This window comes from Mytilus edulis, chromosome 10 (genome assembly GCF_963676685.1).
Source record: "Mytilus edulis chromosome 10, xbMytEdul2.2, whole genome shotgun sequence".
NCBI classification, from domain to species: domain Eukaryota; kingdom Metazoa; phylum Mollusca; class Bivalvia; order Mytilida; family Mytilidae; genus Mytilus; species Mytilus edulis.
In genome coordinates, this window is record NC_092353.1 from 26,440,791 (window position 1) to 26,453,934 (window position 13,144).

General features: G+C 32.5%; 1 protein-coding gene across 3 annotated transcripts in view; it reads right to left on the reverse strand.

Moving 5' to 3' along the window:
• Positions 1 to 13,144, reverse strand: part of LOC139492092 (dystrophin-like) — a 223,371-nt gene that overhangs the window by 77,753 nt on the left and 132,474 nt on the right. For all 3 annotated transcript variants that reach the window (XM_071280234.1, XM_071280235.1, XM_071280236.1), the window contains 4 exons: positions 11,001 to 11,390; positions 8,958 to 9,130; positions 3,647 to 3,779; positions 2,055 to 2,230 (listed from right to left, as the gene is read on the reverse strand). In XM_071280234.1, coding sequence (XP_071136335.1) covers positions 2,055 to 2,230; positions 3,647 to 3,779; positions 8,958 to 9,130; positions 11,001 to 11,390 — 872 coding nt within the window. The remainder of the gene's footprint in view (positions 1 to 2,054; positions 2,231 to 3,646; positions 3,780 to 8,957; positions 9,131 to 11,000; positions 11,391 to 13,144) is intronic.

Consider the following 13,144-nt stretch of genomic DNA (forward strand, 5'->3'; position numbering starts at 1 on the left):
TTTTTGACATATTTTGAGACCATTATAGGATATAAAGAACTAAATGGTGGCCCCATTGCCGGCAATGCTATTTTTAGCAATTATCTCCTTAAAAGGCGCTTTTAATAAACTAATTATGGAAAAGCTGCTGTTGTCTAATTGAAGCTCGATATCTATTTGCGATTTTACCGCACTCAAATATATATGGTCCCATGGCTTTTCTTGGTGAATTTTGGGGTTTTTCACGATACCTGACGATTTCACAGAAAAATTTCCCTAATTTTGAGCAACATAAAAAAAATATTTCCGGCCCTTCATACTATACATTTAAGGACAAATTTGTGCTTGCATGAAACTTCATTCATAATGCTTTCCAGAAGAAAAATATATAAAAGATATAACAACCAATCACAGAGAGCCATCTATTTTTATCTCTATGTCATGTTCCCTTCATAAAATGGCTGCGCCCATGTTATTTTATTTGGTACATTGTAACCTATACTTCCTTTCCATCCTATTTAAGTTATATTACACAGTATTCTTGTTCAAAGTAAAGTTTCTCAGCAGCTATTCTAAATAGTTGATCGTAAAATTGACCAAATAGATTTCAAATTTTAACGTTATTCAATGGCGTTAAATGTTATCCCAATCAAAAAGTTAAAGCAATTTACCTGTGTTTGGACAATGAAGATTTGAAGACATTCCTTGAAGAAGAATAAAAAGACGTTGATTAATTTACAGAATTATGCAGTAGAGGGCTTAATTATACAATATACATTCTGTAACAAATGTATCACCATCAGAGAGAATCAATAAACAATTTCCTCAAAACATTACAACAGAGACATCTGACGCCTGACCAAACAACAGTAACATACAGTTTTATTTACCAGTACAGCACAAGATGGAATGCAAGAAAAATATTTTCAGCAATCTCCCTCATCTTTTCTTACAATCCAAGAGTCTGAAGTTTCAACCATCATTAATGGAAATCCAAATTGTTAATTGATTAATAATTCTGGGTGCAATTGGTAATTATGAATTCCAATTTGACTAATTCTAAAACAGGTCCTATGCCTCTAATAACATCTCAGACATTCAAAAATTTTACCAGTTATGACCTTGACCTTGAACAATGACCTAAGGTCAAATATAAGTTAGTAGATGTGGTGTGAATGCTATGAAACGACTCTTCAAACGAGACCAAATAACACAGAAGTTAACAACGATAGGTCACCATACAGCCTTCTACAATGAACAAAGTTCTGACATATGATTAATGGGCAACCAGTATATGAAGTTTGACATGGAAACAAGTAGGACTTCAGTTTCAGTTGAACCTGTGGACAAGGCAATCCTTATGTAAGCCCTACTTTTTGTGTCAACAAATATAAGAATGAAATGTTTTACCTACTTTTACCACGACCTTTAGATAACTGTCAACCTAAAGAGCAATAATAAAAGAACTTTTCCTGTGATATAACAGTAGCTTCTTGTGTTTGATCATTTTCTTCTCTCTGGAACCTACCCTTTCCAACTTTTCCCCCTATTCTGAAGTGGTTAAGATAAAATTGTCTTGCTATGGCATACAATATACAAACAAGAAAACTTTGATGATCTTTGGTAATACTGCGTAGACAATTTATATCCTGCAAGTTATTCTCTAGTGTACAGTTATTGGCTTCAGATTTAGCTTTACCTAATTACTCAAAGTGTTCTATATACTATGAGGCAGCTGGTTAATTTAATTTTGCTCATCAAGGTATAACTGTCTCAGTCTTACGGATACAAATTCAAATATGACCATAAATGGATATACAAGTTATTTAATTTAGATGTAAACTTCAAACTAACATTATATACATATAATACTGTGGATTCATTTATTTTCTCGGGTAATTGATTTTGTGGCTTTCCAAAAGTCTGCATTTAATCAAACAGCAAATTTGCAATTAGTTATACATTTAAATTCATGGTTTCCATGTACCCACGAAATCTAAGAAAAAAAGAAAAAAAGCGATATTGAATAATAATGAATCCACAACAGTAGATTTAAAAAATTGTATGCAACAAACCTGTCATGTCTGTCCACGACTGTAGAACAAACCACCTTCCATCTCTCATTTAACACCTCTATTTTCTCCTGAAGAACCGAAGCATCTATGGCTGCAGAATGGCGTACTATTTCCTTCCCTGAAGCATTTAGACTGTTAACCTTTCCTTGGTTTTTCTTTATACCAGTTTCTAACACCTAAATACAGATCAGTACCTAATCTATTTAATTTTGTGTCTAATTAAAACAAAATCTTCTGGTGATGAGGGTCAATGAAGGAGTGAATGGACTGGCTGTACTAAGGTAGTGTATAAAAACATCCGTCCAGAGCAATGATTAAATTTTACATCATTTTAGTTAATTAATGATTTATTAAATTTCGTGACTGAATAATTTTGAAATAAGAATCATTGTTAGTCAAATTATTAGATTTTTTATAATCTAAAAAGGTTAATGTTGGGTCAAGGTGAGATTAACTGGATTAACTAGAAAATAACTTTATAAACAAGACTGTCAAAAAAGGTGCTATAAGCCTAATTCAATCTTTAACATATATGATCCACAATTAATAGTACTACAGGCGAAAGACGCTTAAAAATTATTGAAGGGATATTGTTACAAGCTGTACATATGATAGACCATAAAGTACTTATTTATATTTTTTTGTTTGTTTCCTTTAAAAAACTCTACCCATTTAATGTAGGTATGATCATAATGTCAAATGGATTGCTAAGAACAATTAACTTAGGATTAAAGTGGTTCCTAACCACAAGACATTAAGAATTTTAGACATTATGAAATTACTGCCACCCCCTTTTCATGCACATTTCCAAAACCTTAGTAATCAGTAAAATGAATTAAATGGCAAATGCATTGCATGAAACCAATTTATAAGATAAAGCAATTCATATAACATGGTGTGTATAATTCAATAATAATCCTATTTTCTTTGTGAAATAATTCAATATAGAATCTACTACCATAGCACATCATATCATATTTATATCAATTATTAATAATTTCTGTGGAAAACATGTTGATCTTGAGGATAAAGATATGAATATGGGAGAATGCATATAAATCAAACTTATCATGTACCCCTGAAGGTCTGAATATTACATATAATTTAATAATATTGCATACCTGGTGGCATGATATTACGGTGCCATGATTTATTGTTGTTGCTATTTAGGCTTTTACATGCATAGATTTATAAATGAGTACAAAATAAACTAGACAGCAAACCAACAATACAATGAAATAATTGTCTAGTTCTCTCAAATCATTTGTTAACATTGTAGTCTCATTTTCTCAATTTTTTTAGTCAAAGTGATTTTGATTTTCAATTCTGGATTCTGGATAAGGAGAATGAGTAAAGGCTGGTCAGCATGGAGTAAGAATAATGTGTCCAGGTATAGTGCCATCTCCTCATGTGGCTTGTTACCTTATGTACAAGCTTGTTAAAAATCTGGTGCAGCCTGTTTGACAAGTAAAAAACAGGGTTATATTCCTATTGCATTAACATGTTTTTGTCCTTAAAATGCAATTAATTTGCCGCTTGCCATGTAACAGCTATCAATCATTGTTCTAAATTCTAACCTGACAATATTCTACCTTATAAACTGCATCCGAGTCAGGACTGTCGGTGATGGTTTTAAGTTTGTACTCAGCTTCATCTAACCATGATGACAAGGATTTCAAATCACTATGGAATTGTTGCCACTGTTCTGCAGCTTTTGTCCATCTCCTTCAATGTAAACAGTTCACAATATAAGGAATGTTTCAATTGTAAAACCATCATATCAGAATATTATATACCGACTGATTAAATCCACATTTTTCAGTCTATACATTAGGTAAATAAACAAGTCATTGTGACCAAACCATCTCACCTGAGAACTGAGAGCAAAGACCAAACTCTTGGCAGCAGGTGAACATAAATATTCTTTAAGAAACACCCCCTACCCCCAACCAACCAACCAACATATACCAAATGGTTGTTCTCTATAACACTCACATGAGAAATATGTACTCATGGAAGATGTAGTTTTAAACCGCACCAGCATGAGAAATCAAGAACCATTAGGGAAAATTTCTATATTTTCATGCATTAGGGACAACCTTTTCCAGTCTTAACATTTATGAGAAATACAAAGACATTATAGACCACATCATCTTTTTTTTAAAATTGGTATTTAAAACTTACAAAACAAGAAGGAATTCATTAGGGAACACAATCCTCAACTATCATTTAACACTTGCATAAGAAGCAATGATTACAATTCTCATAGGTAATTTTACTCTAACATGAGAAATGCAAGGCAATAAGAGACCAAATCTCAGGTGCAGTTTTTAAACTTACAGGAGAAATACAAGGCCATTAGTGACCCCACTTCTCACTGTAATATTCAACATTTACATGAGAAATAAAAGACATATAGTAGGATCATATGTTTTCGTGCTATGCATGCTTTTTCAATGGAAATCATAATGCATTCTTAATATAAGGAAAACCCATGAGAGGATGACATTCATTTGTAATTTTACACTTACATGAGAAGCACTGGATCGTTAGGGACAACAATTATACTCAGCTGTAACTTAACACTTACATGAGAAGCACTGGATCGTTAGGGACCACAATTATACTCAGCTGTAACTTAACACTTACATGAGAAGCACTGGATCGTTAGGGACCACAATTATACTCAGCTGTAACTTAACACTAACATGAGAAGCACTGGATCGTTAGGGACCACAATTATACTCAGCTGTAACTTAACACTTACATGAGAAGCACTGGATCGTTAGGGACCACAATTGTACTCAGCTGTAACTTAACACTTACATGAGAAGCACTGGATCGTTAGGGACCACAATTATACTCAGCTGTAACTTAACACTTACATGAGAAGCACTGGATCGTTAGGGACCACAATTATACTCAGCTGTAACTTAACACTTACATGAGAAGCACTGGATCGTTAGGGACCACAATTATACTCAGCTGTAACTTAACACTTACATGAGAAGCACTGGATCGTTAGGGACCACAATTATACTCAGCTGTAACTTAACACTTACATGAGAAGCACTGGCTCGTTAGGGACCACAATTATACTCAGCTGTAACTTAACACTTACATGAGAAGCACTGGATCGTTAGGGAGCACAATTATACTCAGCTGTAACTTAACACTTACATGAGAAGCACTGGATCGTTAGGGACCACAATTATACTCAGCTGTAACTTAACACTTACGTGAGAAGCACTGGATCGTTAGGGACCACAATTATACTCAGCTGTAACTTAACACTTACGTGAGAAGCACTGGATCGTTAGGGACCACAATTATACTCAGCTGTAACTTAACACTTACGTGAGAAGCACTGGATCGTTAGGGACCACAATTATACTCAGCTGTAACTTAACACTTACATGAGAAGCACTGGATCATTAGGGACCACAATTCTTCCATGTAATATCTTAGCCATAATTCTACATTTCTATCATTCTTACAATGATTATTAGGATGTTAATAATATACACCTAATTATTGTAAACAAACATGTAAACAAAAAATCCACTTGTAGTAATTATTTCTGGCAGATCAGGGCGCATGTTACAATGTAGTAATAAAAACTGGCAGATTGGTGCATGTAACAAATTCTTTCTCTGAATCAAAAGTTTATGTGCTGTCCAATATTCATAACGCCAATCAACAATAAGACATGCCACATTTTCATAACACACCGAAATCTTTCAGCACAAATATAAATCTGAAGTTATTAGAAGATCTCAATAGTAACATGATATATCCATCTATTGAATAAATGCATTTGAGTTATAGTTGTAGTAAATATTCATATCTTCTATATAAAAATAAATCCAAATTATGTCAATTCATCCACATTGATCTGTTCCCATGTTATAAATGATCATGTCAGTTTTAGATCAGAATATGATGTTATTTCCATAAAAGGCTATCAATATATGAGGAAATATCTGTCCAAATGTTAACAAACATGTCAATACAAATGTTTATTATCTGTCAATTCCGTAGATCAAGTTTCCACAGCCTCATGCAAAATTAATAAAAAGATATGTGTGAAACAATAAAATACTGTCCGATCTTTATGAAGTTTTGTTATTAAATCTTCAAACAACTTTTAAAAATAAATTTACATCTTGGTGCGGCATTGATAAAAGGTTCTCTCAAATCACATGTTAACTAAATCCATTTTTATGTCCTTTCAGTATTAAATATCAATGGTCCTTTATAAATGTCTTTTTCTGCTTTTTTACCATTTTGCTTAGCTTTCACACATAAAAATGAAAACTTGACCTATTTTCAGGTGAAAAAATCTATAAATCTATATTTAGCATGAACAAGTTCCATTCATCAAACTAGCCTAGAAAGTCCCAAAAGATTTGGAAATTGAATTGTGACAATTTATGTATTATAAAATGTCCAATATTTCAGACTTGCTGAATACTCCCAAAAATCTATAGCACATAAATATTATATAATACACTATAAGAGATTTCTACAAAAATTTTCTAATCCGAAATATTGTGTTCTGTTGATTTTTCTTTTAGAAATCAAACTGTCACTTTTGTATAATTTGTCCAGAATACAAATTTATGTCCTCACTCTGCAGAGCTAACAATACAAAATGTCTTTTCTTCCTATAGTAGAATTTGTTCAATAAAGACAATTTCTGAGGAGAAACAATTCAAATTAATTCCATGTTTTTAACTTTGGAATCTATACGATTCCAATATTGCTTATCAAGCATTCCATTATATCAAAGTTGTCTTGATGTCTAGATGTGTAAATGGATAACTATCAACGTTCCTATATATAATATCTCAATGTATTGTATGTCATTAAAATTAATTGTTTGTATAAGAGATGTTCATATATCCAAAATAAAGTAATATATCTGTTGAATATTTGTAAAATCCTTCATTTAACAGATTAAAAATTATCAATAAACAAATATTTTTATCATTGAACAACTGACACAAACTGATGACCCATTCAAAAACTAATACATGTACAAGGGTATCTAATATCATCTATACAGGTATTTATGAATGAAGGAAATGAAGCGATTGCTAAGTGTCGTCTGTGTCCCGCCCAACTTGTGACCGAGATCATAATTACGATTCACAATATGCAACTTGTTCATTATATAGAAAATCAAGCAAAAATAGTATTGAGGAAAAGATAAGATGACATGAACAATGCCCCAGGGCGATGGAAAAACTGAATGAATAATTTTGGATTAAAGTAGTGATTAGCTTGCCATTTACAACCTCTAAGCTATGTCAAATTCATTAAAAATCAAGATGCATTTAATTATAATCTTTAAATGAAATGAGATTTATGTGCCAATAAATAACCTTTTTTCACTTAAAATTTTTAATTTGTGAATACATTTTCAATATTAAAAAATGTTTACAAGTAATAAAATCCATTCAAGTAATTAGGAAGACTTATTGAATTATGGAGATTAAAACATAAAACTGTTAAAATTATCTTGTGATATATTTGTAACTTCAGAAAAAAAATCTTAAATATTGTAAATTATTTACATTAGTTTCTTATTTCATCCCTACCTCCTATGATTAAAACATTATGATTATGATAATATGGTTTCAGAACATCGTACTCAGTTACCAAGAAAGAAGATAGTGAAAATAGAGAAAGGGACCCAAGTCTTTGAAACAAACCACTGACTTTTTAATCCTTTTTGGCTGAAACTATTGAGCTGCCAATAATTTGGCTGAAATTGCACCTTACTGCAGTGGCTGATCCACTGGGAGGGTTCTGGGAGTTTTAACCATATTTAATGTTGGATGATTAATGCATTTAAATGAGGAAATAGAGTTGGAACCCCCCTTTCTCCTGGGTTGGGAGCCCCCCTTTTTTAAAAATGTTCCAGGGTTCCACCTCTGCTAGTACATTTTTAAACAATTTTTTTTATCAAATATGAAAAAATGTTAACAAAGAAGTATTTTATATAAAAAATATAAACATGTTATACCATGTAATTCTACTGAATAAATCGTATGATAAAGAAGATCTGTTAACTAATTGATCTCTGTGGGTCTCTATCTAAATACTGTATACATATGACAAGGGGTTCAGTGGAGTTATGATGGATATGTTAATTTTAACAACTTTTCAATGGAGCAGAAATATTTATAATCATCTGCCTTTAAAAACAGATAAAAGATGTCTTTTAACATTTTCCACATTAAAAAGGTGAATATTTTAAAATAAAAATGTGTAAATTACTTTTATGATTTCAATGCATGTGTTTTTGCTGACAGTAGGCATAAATTAAGGTTCTTAACCCACATACAGGTATTGTGAATTAAAACTTGACTTGGATTATCATAAAATCAGTGGTACATGTAGTATTATACTGTTACAGAAAAAACAACAATAGAAAAATAAAAATAAAACCTGTGTAATCAATGATAAGCCATTGTGTCTGTTGTGAGTAGAATACACACAAAACAAAATCTTTTTTATGCATGAAAATGTTGTTATTTATAAACAGATACAGAGAAGCTCAGAGGAACCCCTCCCTCCTCATTCCTACCCCTTGCCATTATATTTATCTCCCTCCTCATTCCTACCCCATGCCAATCTATTTACCTCCTTCATCATTCCTACTCTTGCCATTCTATTTACCTCCTTTATCATTCCTACCCCTTGCCATTCTATTTAGTGTAAATTGTTTTTTTCCTGGATTCAAAGTTATCAAACTTAAAGAGACACTAGAACAGTCCACCCTAATTAGATCATACCATTACACTTTTTGAGACTAAGACAGCATTTGTGGATTGAATTCTTCCCAAACTTTTGTTTGTAGCAATGGGATGCAGTTATCAACATTTGTTTACATACCTTAAACTAATGTCGTAGTCATCGTTAACCTGTCGTAGATCAGCGTTAAGTTGTTCTAGACTTATTCGTATTTGTCTCCCCTCATCTACCGTACATTGTGGCAGCACTTCCAATCTCAATTCTTCTATCCTGTCCACTCTGTTGTTTAATTTCTGTAGATCAGACTTGACTCTCTGTAAATATAAGTCTTAGTTAAATTACACAGCCTCTAGTGGTTCAGTACAATGAGAAAATCAATGCATTCCTTATAGCATGTATTCTGCTGCTTGGAAACTAACAGTAGTGATATTACTTTAAAATCATAAAATTGGGAAACATTCAATATAAATAATGTTTTCATTGGGATAATGAGTACTGCAGGACAACTTTGTAACCTTTTGGCAGAAAACAGTAAAGTCTGTAAAATTGTTCAAAAGAAAAAATCTCAATGTTTTAAAATTGGCATGTTTTTGTCCATAGCTTATTTTATGATTAACATGCATAAAATTTGTTGTACCAAATGATATCACCTGGGTAGTGCCATTTTTTAACCATAAGAAATGGTATGATATAAACAAGGTTTTATAGTATTTATAAATAGATAAAACACCTGGTAATTACTGACATGAAATACAATCAATAATATTGTTTCGAACACAACATGCACAAGAACTTGAGATAACCACTGTTTCACAGTTTACTTAAACACCCAGAGGAAAGTATATCCACTGATACCCTTCTGAAATTATAGTGCTATATAGTCTTTTCATATCAAAAGTATTAATTAAATTTCCTTTTGGGGGAGAGGAGGTTTATTCAGTCTACCTCTTCATAATCCACACCAGGGGCAGATCCAGCCATTTAAAAAAAGGGGGGGGGGTCCCAACACAGGATAAAGGGGTGTGTGTTTCAACTATATGTTCCCATTCAAATGCATTGATCGGCCAAAAAAAAAAGGGGGGTTCCAACCCACTCCCCCTCCCCCTGGATCCGCCACTGCACACCTGTTGAATACCATAGTGGTGTATAATTGGGCTCATATTTTTAATATGAAAAGACTATATAGCACTAATTTCAGAAAGGTATCAGTTAATATACTTCTTAAAGGTAACAACTTGATGAAAAATATAATTGAAAATATTTTATACCATTTGTCTTATGTTCATTTCAAATATTAACTCAAAGAAATATCCTTGGTAGAACAACTGAAAGTCAATGATCAAATATCTGACATCTCTTTTTATAAAATAAGGTTTCATCTTTATTATTGACAAGGTTCTGGACATCCAAACAATATCTTGGTACAACAGATCATAATCTTTACAAGCATTCTCTCCATGTATAACAAGATATACTAGTGGACAATAAAGAACACTTATACAACAGTAACATATATTATCATAAATGCCAAAAGTGTCAGCGGCAGACATTACAAGATGTACATTCTTGGATTAGGACCAACAAAAAACTTGACACAGCTTGTTTTCATTTTTTACACAGGCAGCTGTCCTTTCAATATGAAAGTATAATTGATTTAATCAAGATAACGATGATAGCTTAATTTGTTCCCAAAATGTTTCAAAGGAATGCACATCTTTAATTATGTTAATAGACACCATACTGCTAATGAAAGCAACACTTCACTGTAACTCTCTACATAAAATAATAATGATGATTGGGTAATTTTGTTCAGACAGTTTCAGCCAAAAATAATGTAGCATATATATGTTCAATACACATCTGAATTGTAAACATCACAAACTTCTATTCAATTAGATGTTTTTCTTGCTTTAAACTTTCTGTTTGTGATTTTTGCAATTTTTTAAAGTTTCATATTTTGAAGTGTTTCCTTTACACAAACCACAGAAAAAAGGAGGTAAAACCCAGCTCATGCCAGTTGTGTTCTCCACCTAAAATGCAAGTTTTCCTGTGTTATTTGTTTTCTTCCCTATGCATTCTGGCTCCTGTCACTAATAAGCATTGGCCTCCATGTCAAAGTCAAATTAAATCTTTACAAACAACATATCAGTTAAACACCCACAATGCTAGAAATACAAAACAAACCTTTAATATGGCATCTTGTTGAGACAAATCTTGAAATTCCTTTCCATGTAATTCTGGTGATCTCAAAGTATTTTGAATATGTGAAATTTCATCCAATAAATTTTGTAAATCCAACATAAATCTTGATGGTGAAGAAGTTGAATCCTTTCGAGACGGTGATAATGATGTAGGCCGAGACGCCCATACAGGACTGGCCTTGTCGGAAACACTGACATCACGAACAGGAGATCGGTAGGAAATTATTTTATTGTCCACTTCATTCCAACGTCTGCTTATATTATGAAGTTCTGGTTCAGTAATTTCACTAGCACCTTCTAAACAGAGTTGTTCCCCTTTCCTTGTAATAGCACTAAAGTTTGTCTGTCTCTTTCTCAGTTCATCTTCAAAAGCCTGTGAAAAAGAATTATTAGGAAATTAAAATATATTTTCTTCTGTTAATTTCTTTCATTTGATAATTCAAAATTAATTGATAAAGTATTTTCCTGGACTTTGGTAAGAAAATCTAAGGCAGTACCAGCAAAACTCAATTAAGTACATGTATAAGCCACCTGTTTCTGCAAAATTTTGTCTAAAGCTGCTGTTCACTGTGGATTCATTTATTTTTGTGGGAACAATTTGCTCTGGATTGAGGAAAAAGATGTTTTCCTTTGATATTTGAATTCTTGGTTTTGACAAAGTCCAAATACAAGCTGGCAGAACATTTGCCCATTGCTAAACATTACAATTTGTGGTTACATCTCATGGTATACAGGAAAATTGATATCCACACCAATAGTGAATTCATGGTAAAATACTAAAAGGTGTACTGAACAAAACTGCTTTTTGATTCATTCTTGAAATGATCTGAATATCCATCAATTGTTTAACAACCAGTCAATCTAAATAGAAAGATGAGGATCACTTCAGACGTCAGAGGAGAGATGTAAAATAGCATTTTTTTGTTTTTAAAAAACAAGTCATTCATTTGTATACAAATATAAAGACAAAACAAATCTGGATCTGCAAGAATCCAGAGCACTAGGCTGATGTGCTAAGAAAACCCCTTCATTGTACTTGTTATTAAAATTACCAGATAACAAAAAGAAGGTCTGATGTCGGACAGATTCAATAAGTAGTTCCATGAAAATCAAGGGCCCAATTAGGAAGATTGATGGTTGCTAAATGTCCAGTGGCAAATATTTCATGCATGTTCAGAACAATTAACTAAGGTAGAAAAGTTTTTGTCTGCCATGTTATCAAAATGTGCAGAAAGCCTGAATAAAACTGAAATTTGGTAACATGGCAACCATAAAAACTGAAATTTGCCATACCTGACCCTACCACCTGCAGTTCAGATATCAGTGCAATAAAGTTACCAAGAATATCATGTAAATGATCTTATTAACAAAGAATATGAAATAAATAATTAACGATGCAATCAGGCTGAGTCAGAGATATCCGAGATACTTAATAACTGGTATAATAATTTACACTTCCAAGATAGAGCAAAAAATGGCAACGTGGGAAAAAGAAGAGATAGAAGATGGCTTTACCACTTTACAATGTTACTAATGAACCATAGGTTCCTATAAGTCTGTGTACATGCCGAAGAGTTATACTGTTAAAAGATTTGCACTGTGCCCTGAAAATTACTGGTATTTCTGGTCTCATAATGGCATTCATCATGTGCATCAATGACATTAGCATCTGAGAAAATCATTTCAATGTTTGTGCATATGTAAAAATAGACCACAAAAATCTACTTAAAAGATAAGAAGAAGGGCTAGCCAGCTCTTCAGTTATCATGCATTCACCTATCTCTTTGAATATTTTTGCATTTTTGTCATCAAGTGGAATAATTAATATAAAAATAAGAAGAAAAATGAGGTATGATTGCCAATCACTAGAAACCAAATGATCTGGAAGGTTAACTCTCTGGCTATATCAACATAACTTAATCTCAATGGTCTGGAAGGTTAACTCTCTGGCTATATCAACATAACTTAATCTCAATGATCTGGAAGGTTAACTCTCTGGCTACATCAACATAACTTAATCTCAATGATCTGGAAGGTTAACTCTCTGGCTACATCAACATAACTTAATCTCAATGATCTGGAAGGTTAACTCTCTGGCTACATCAACATAACTTAATCTCAATGATC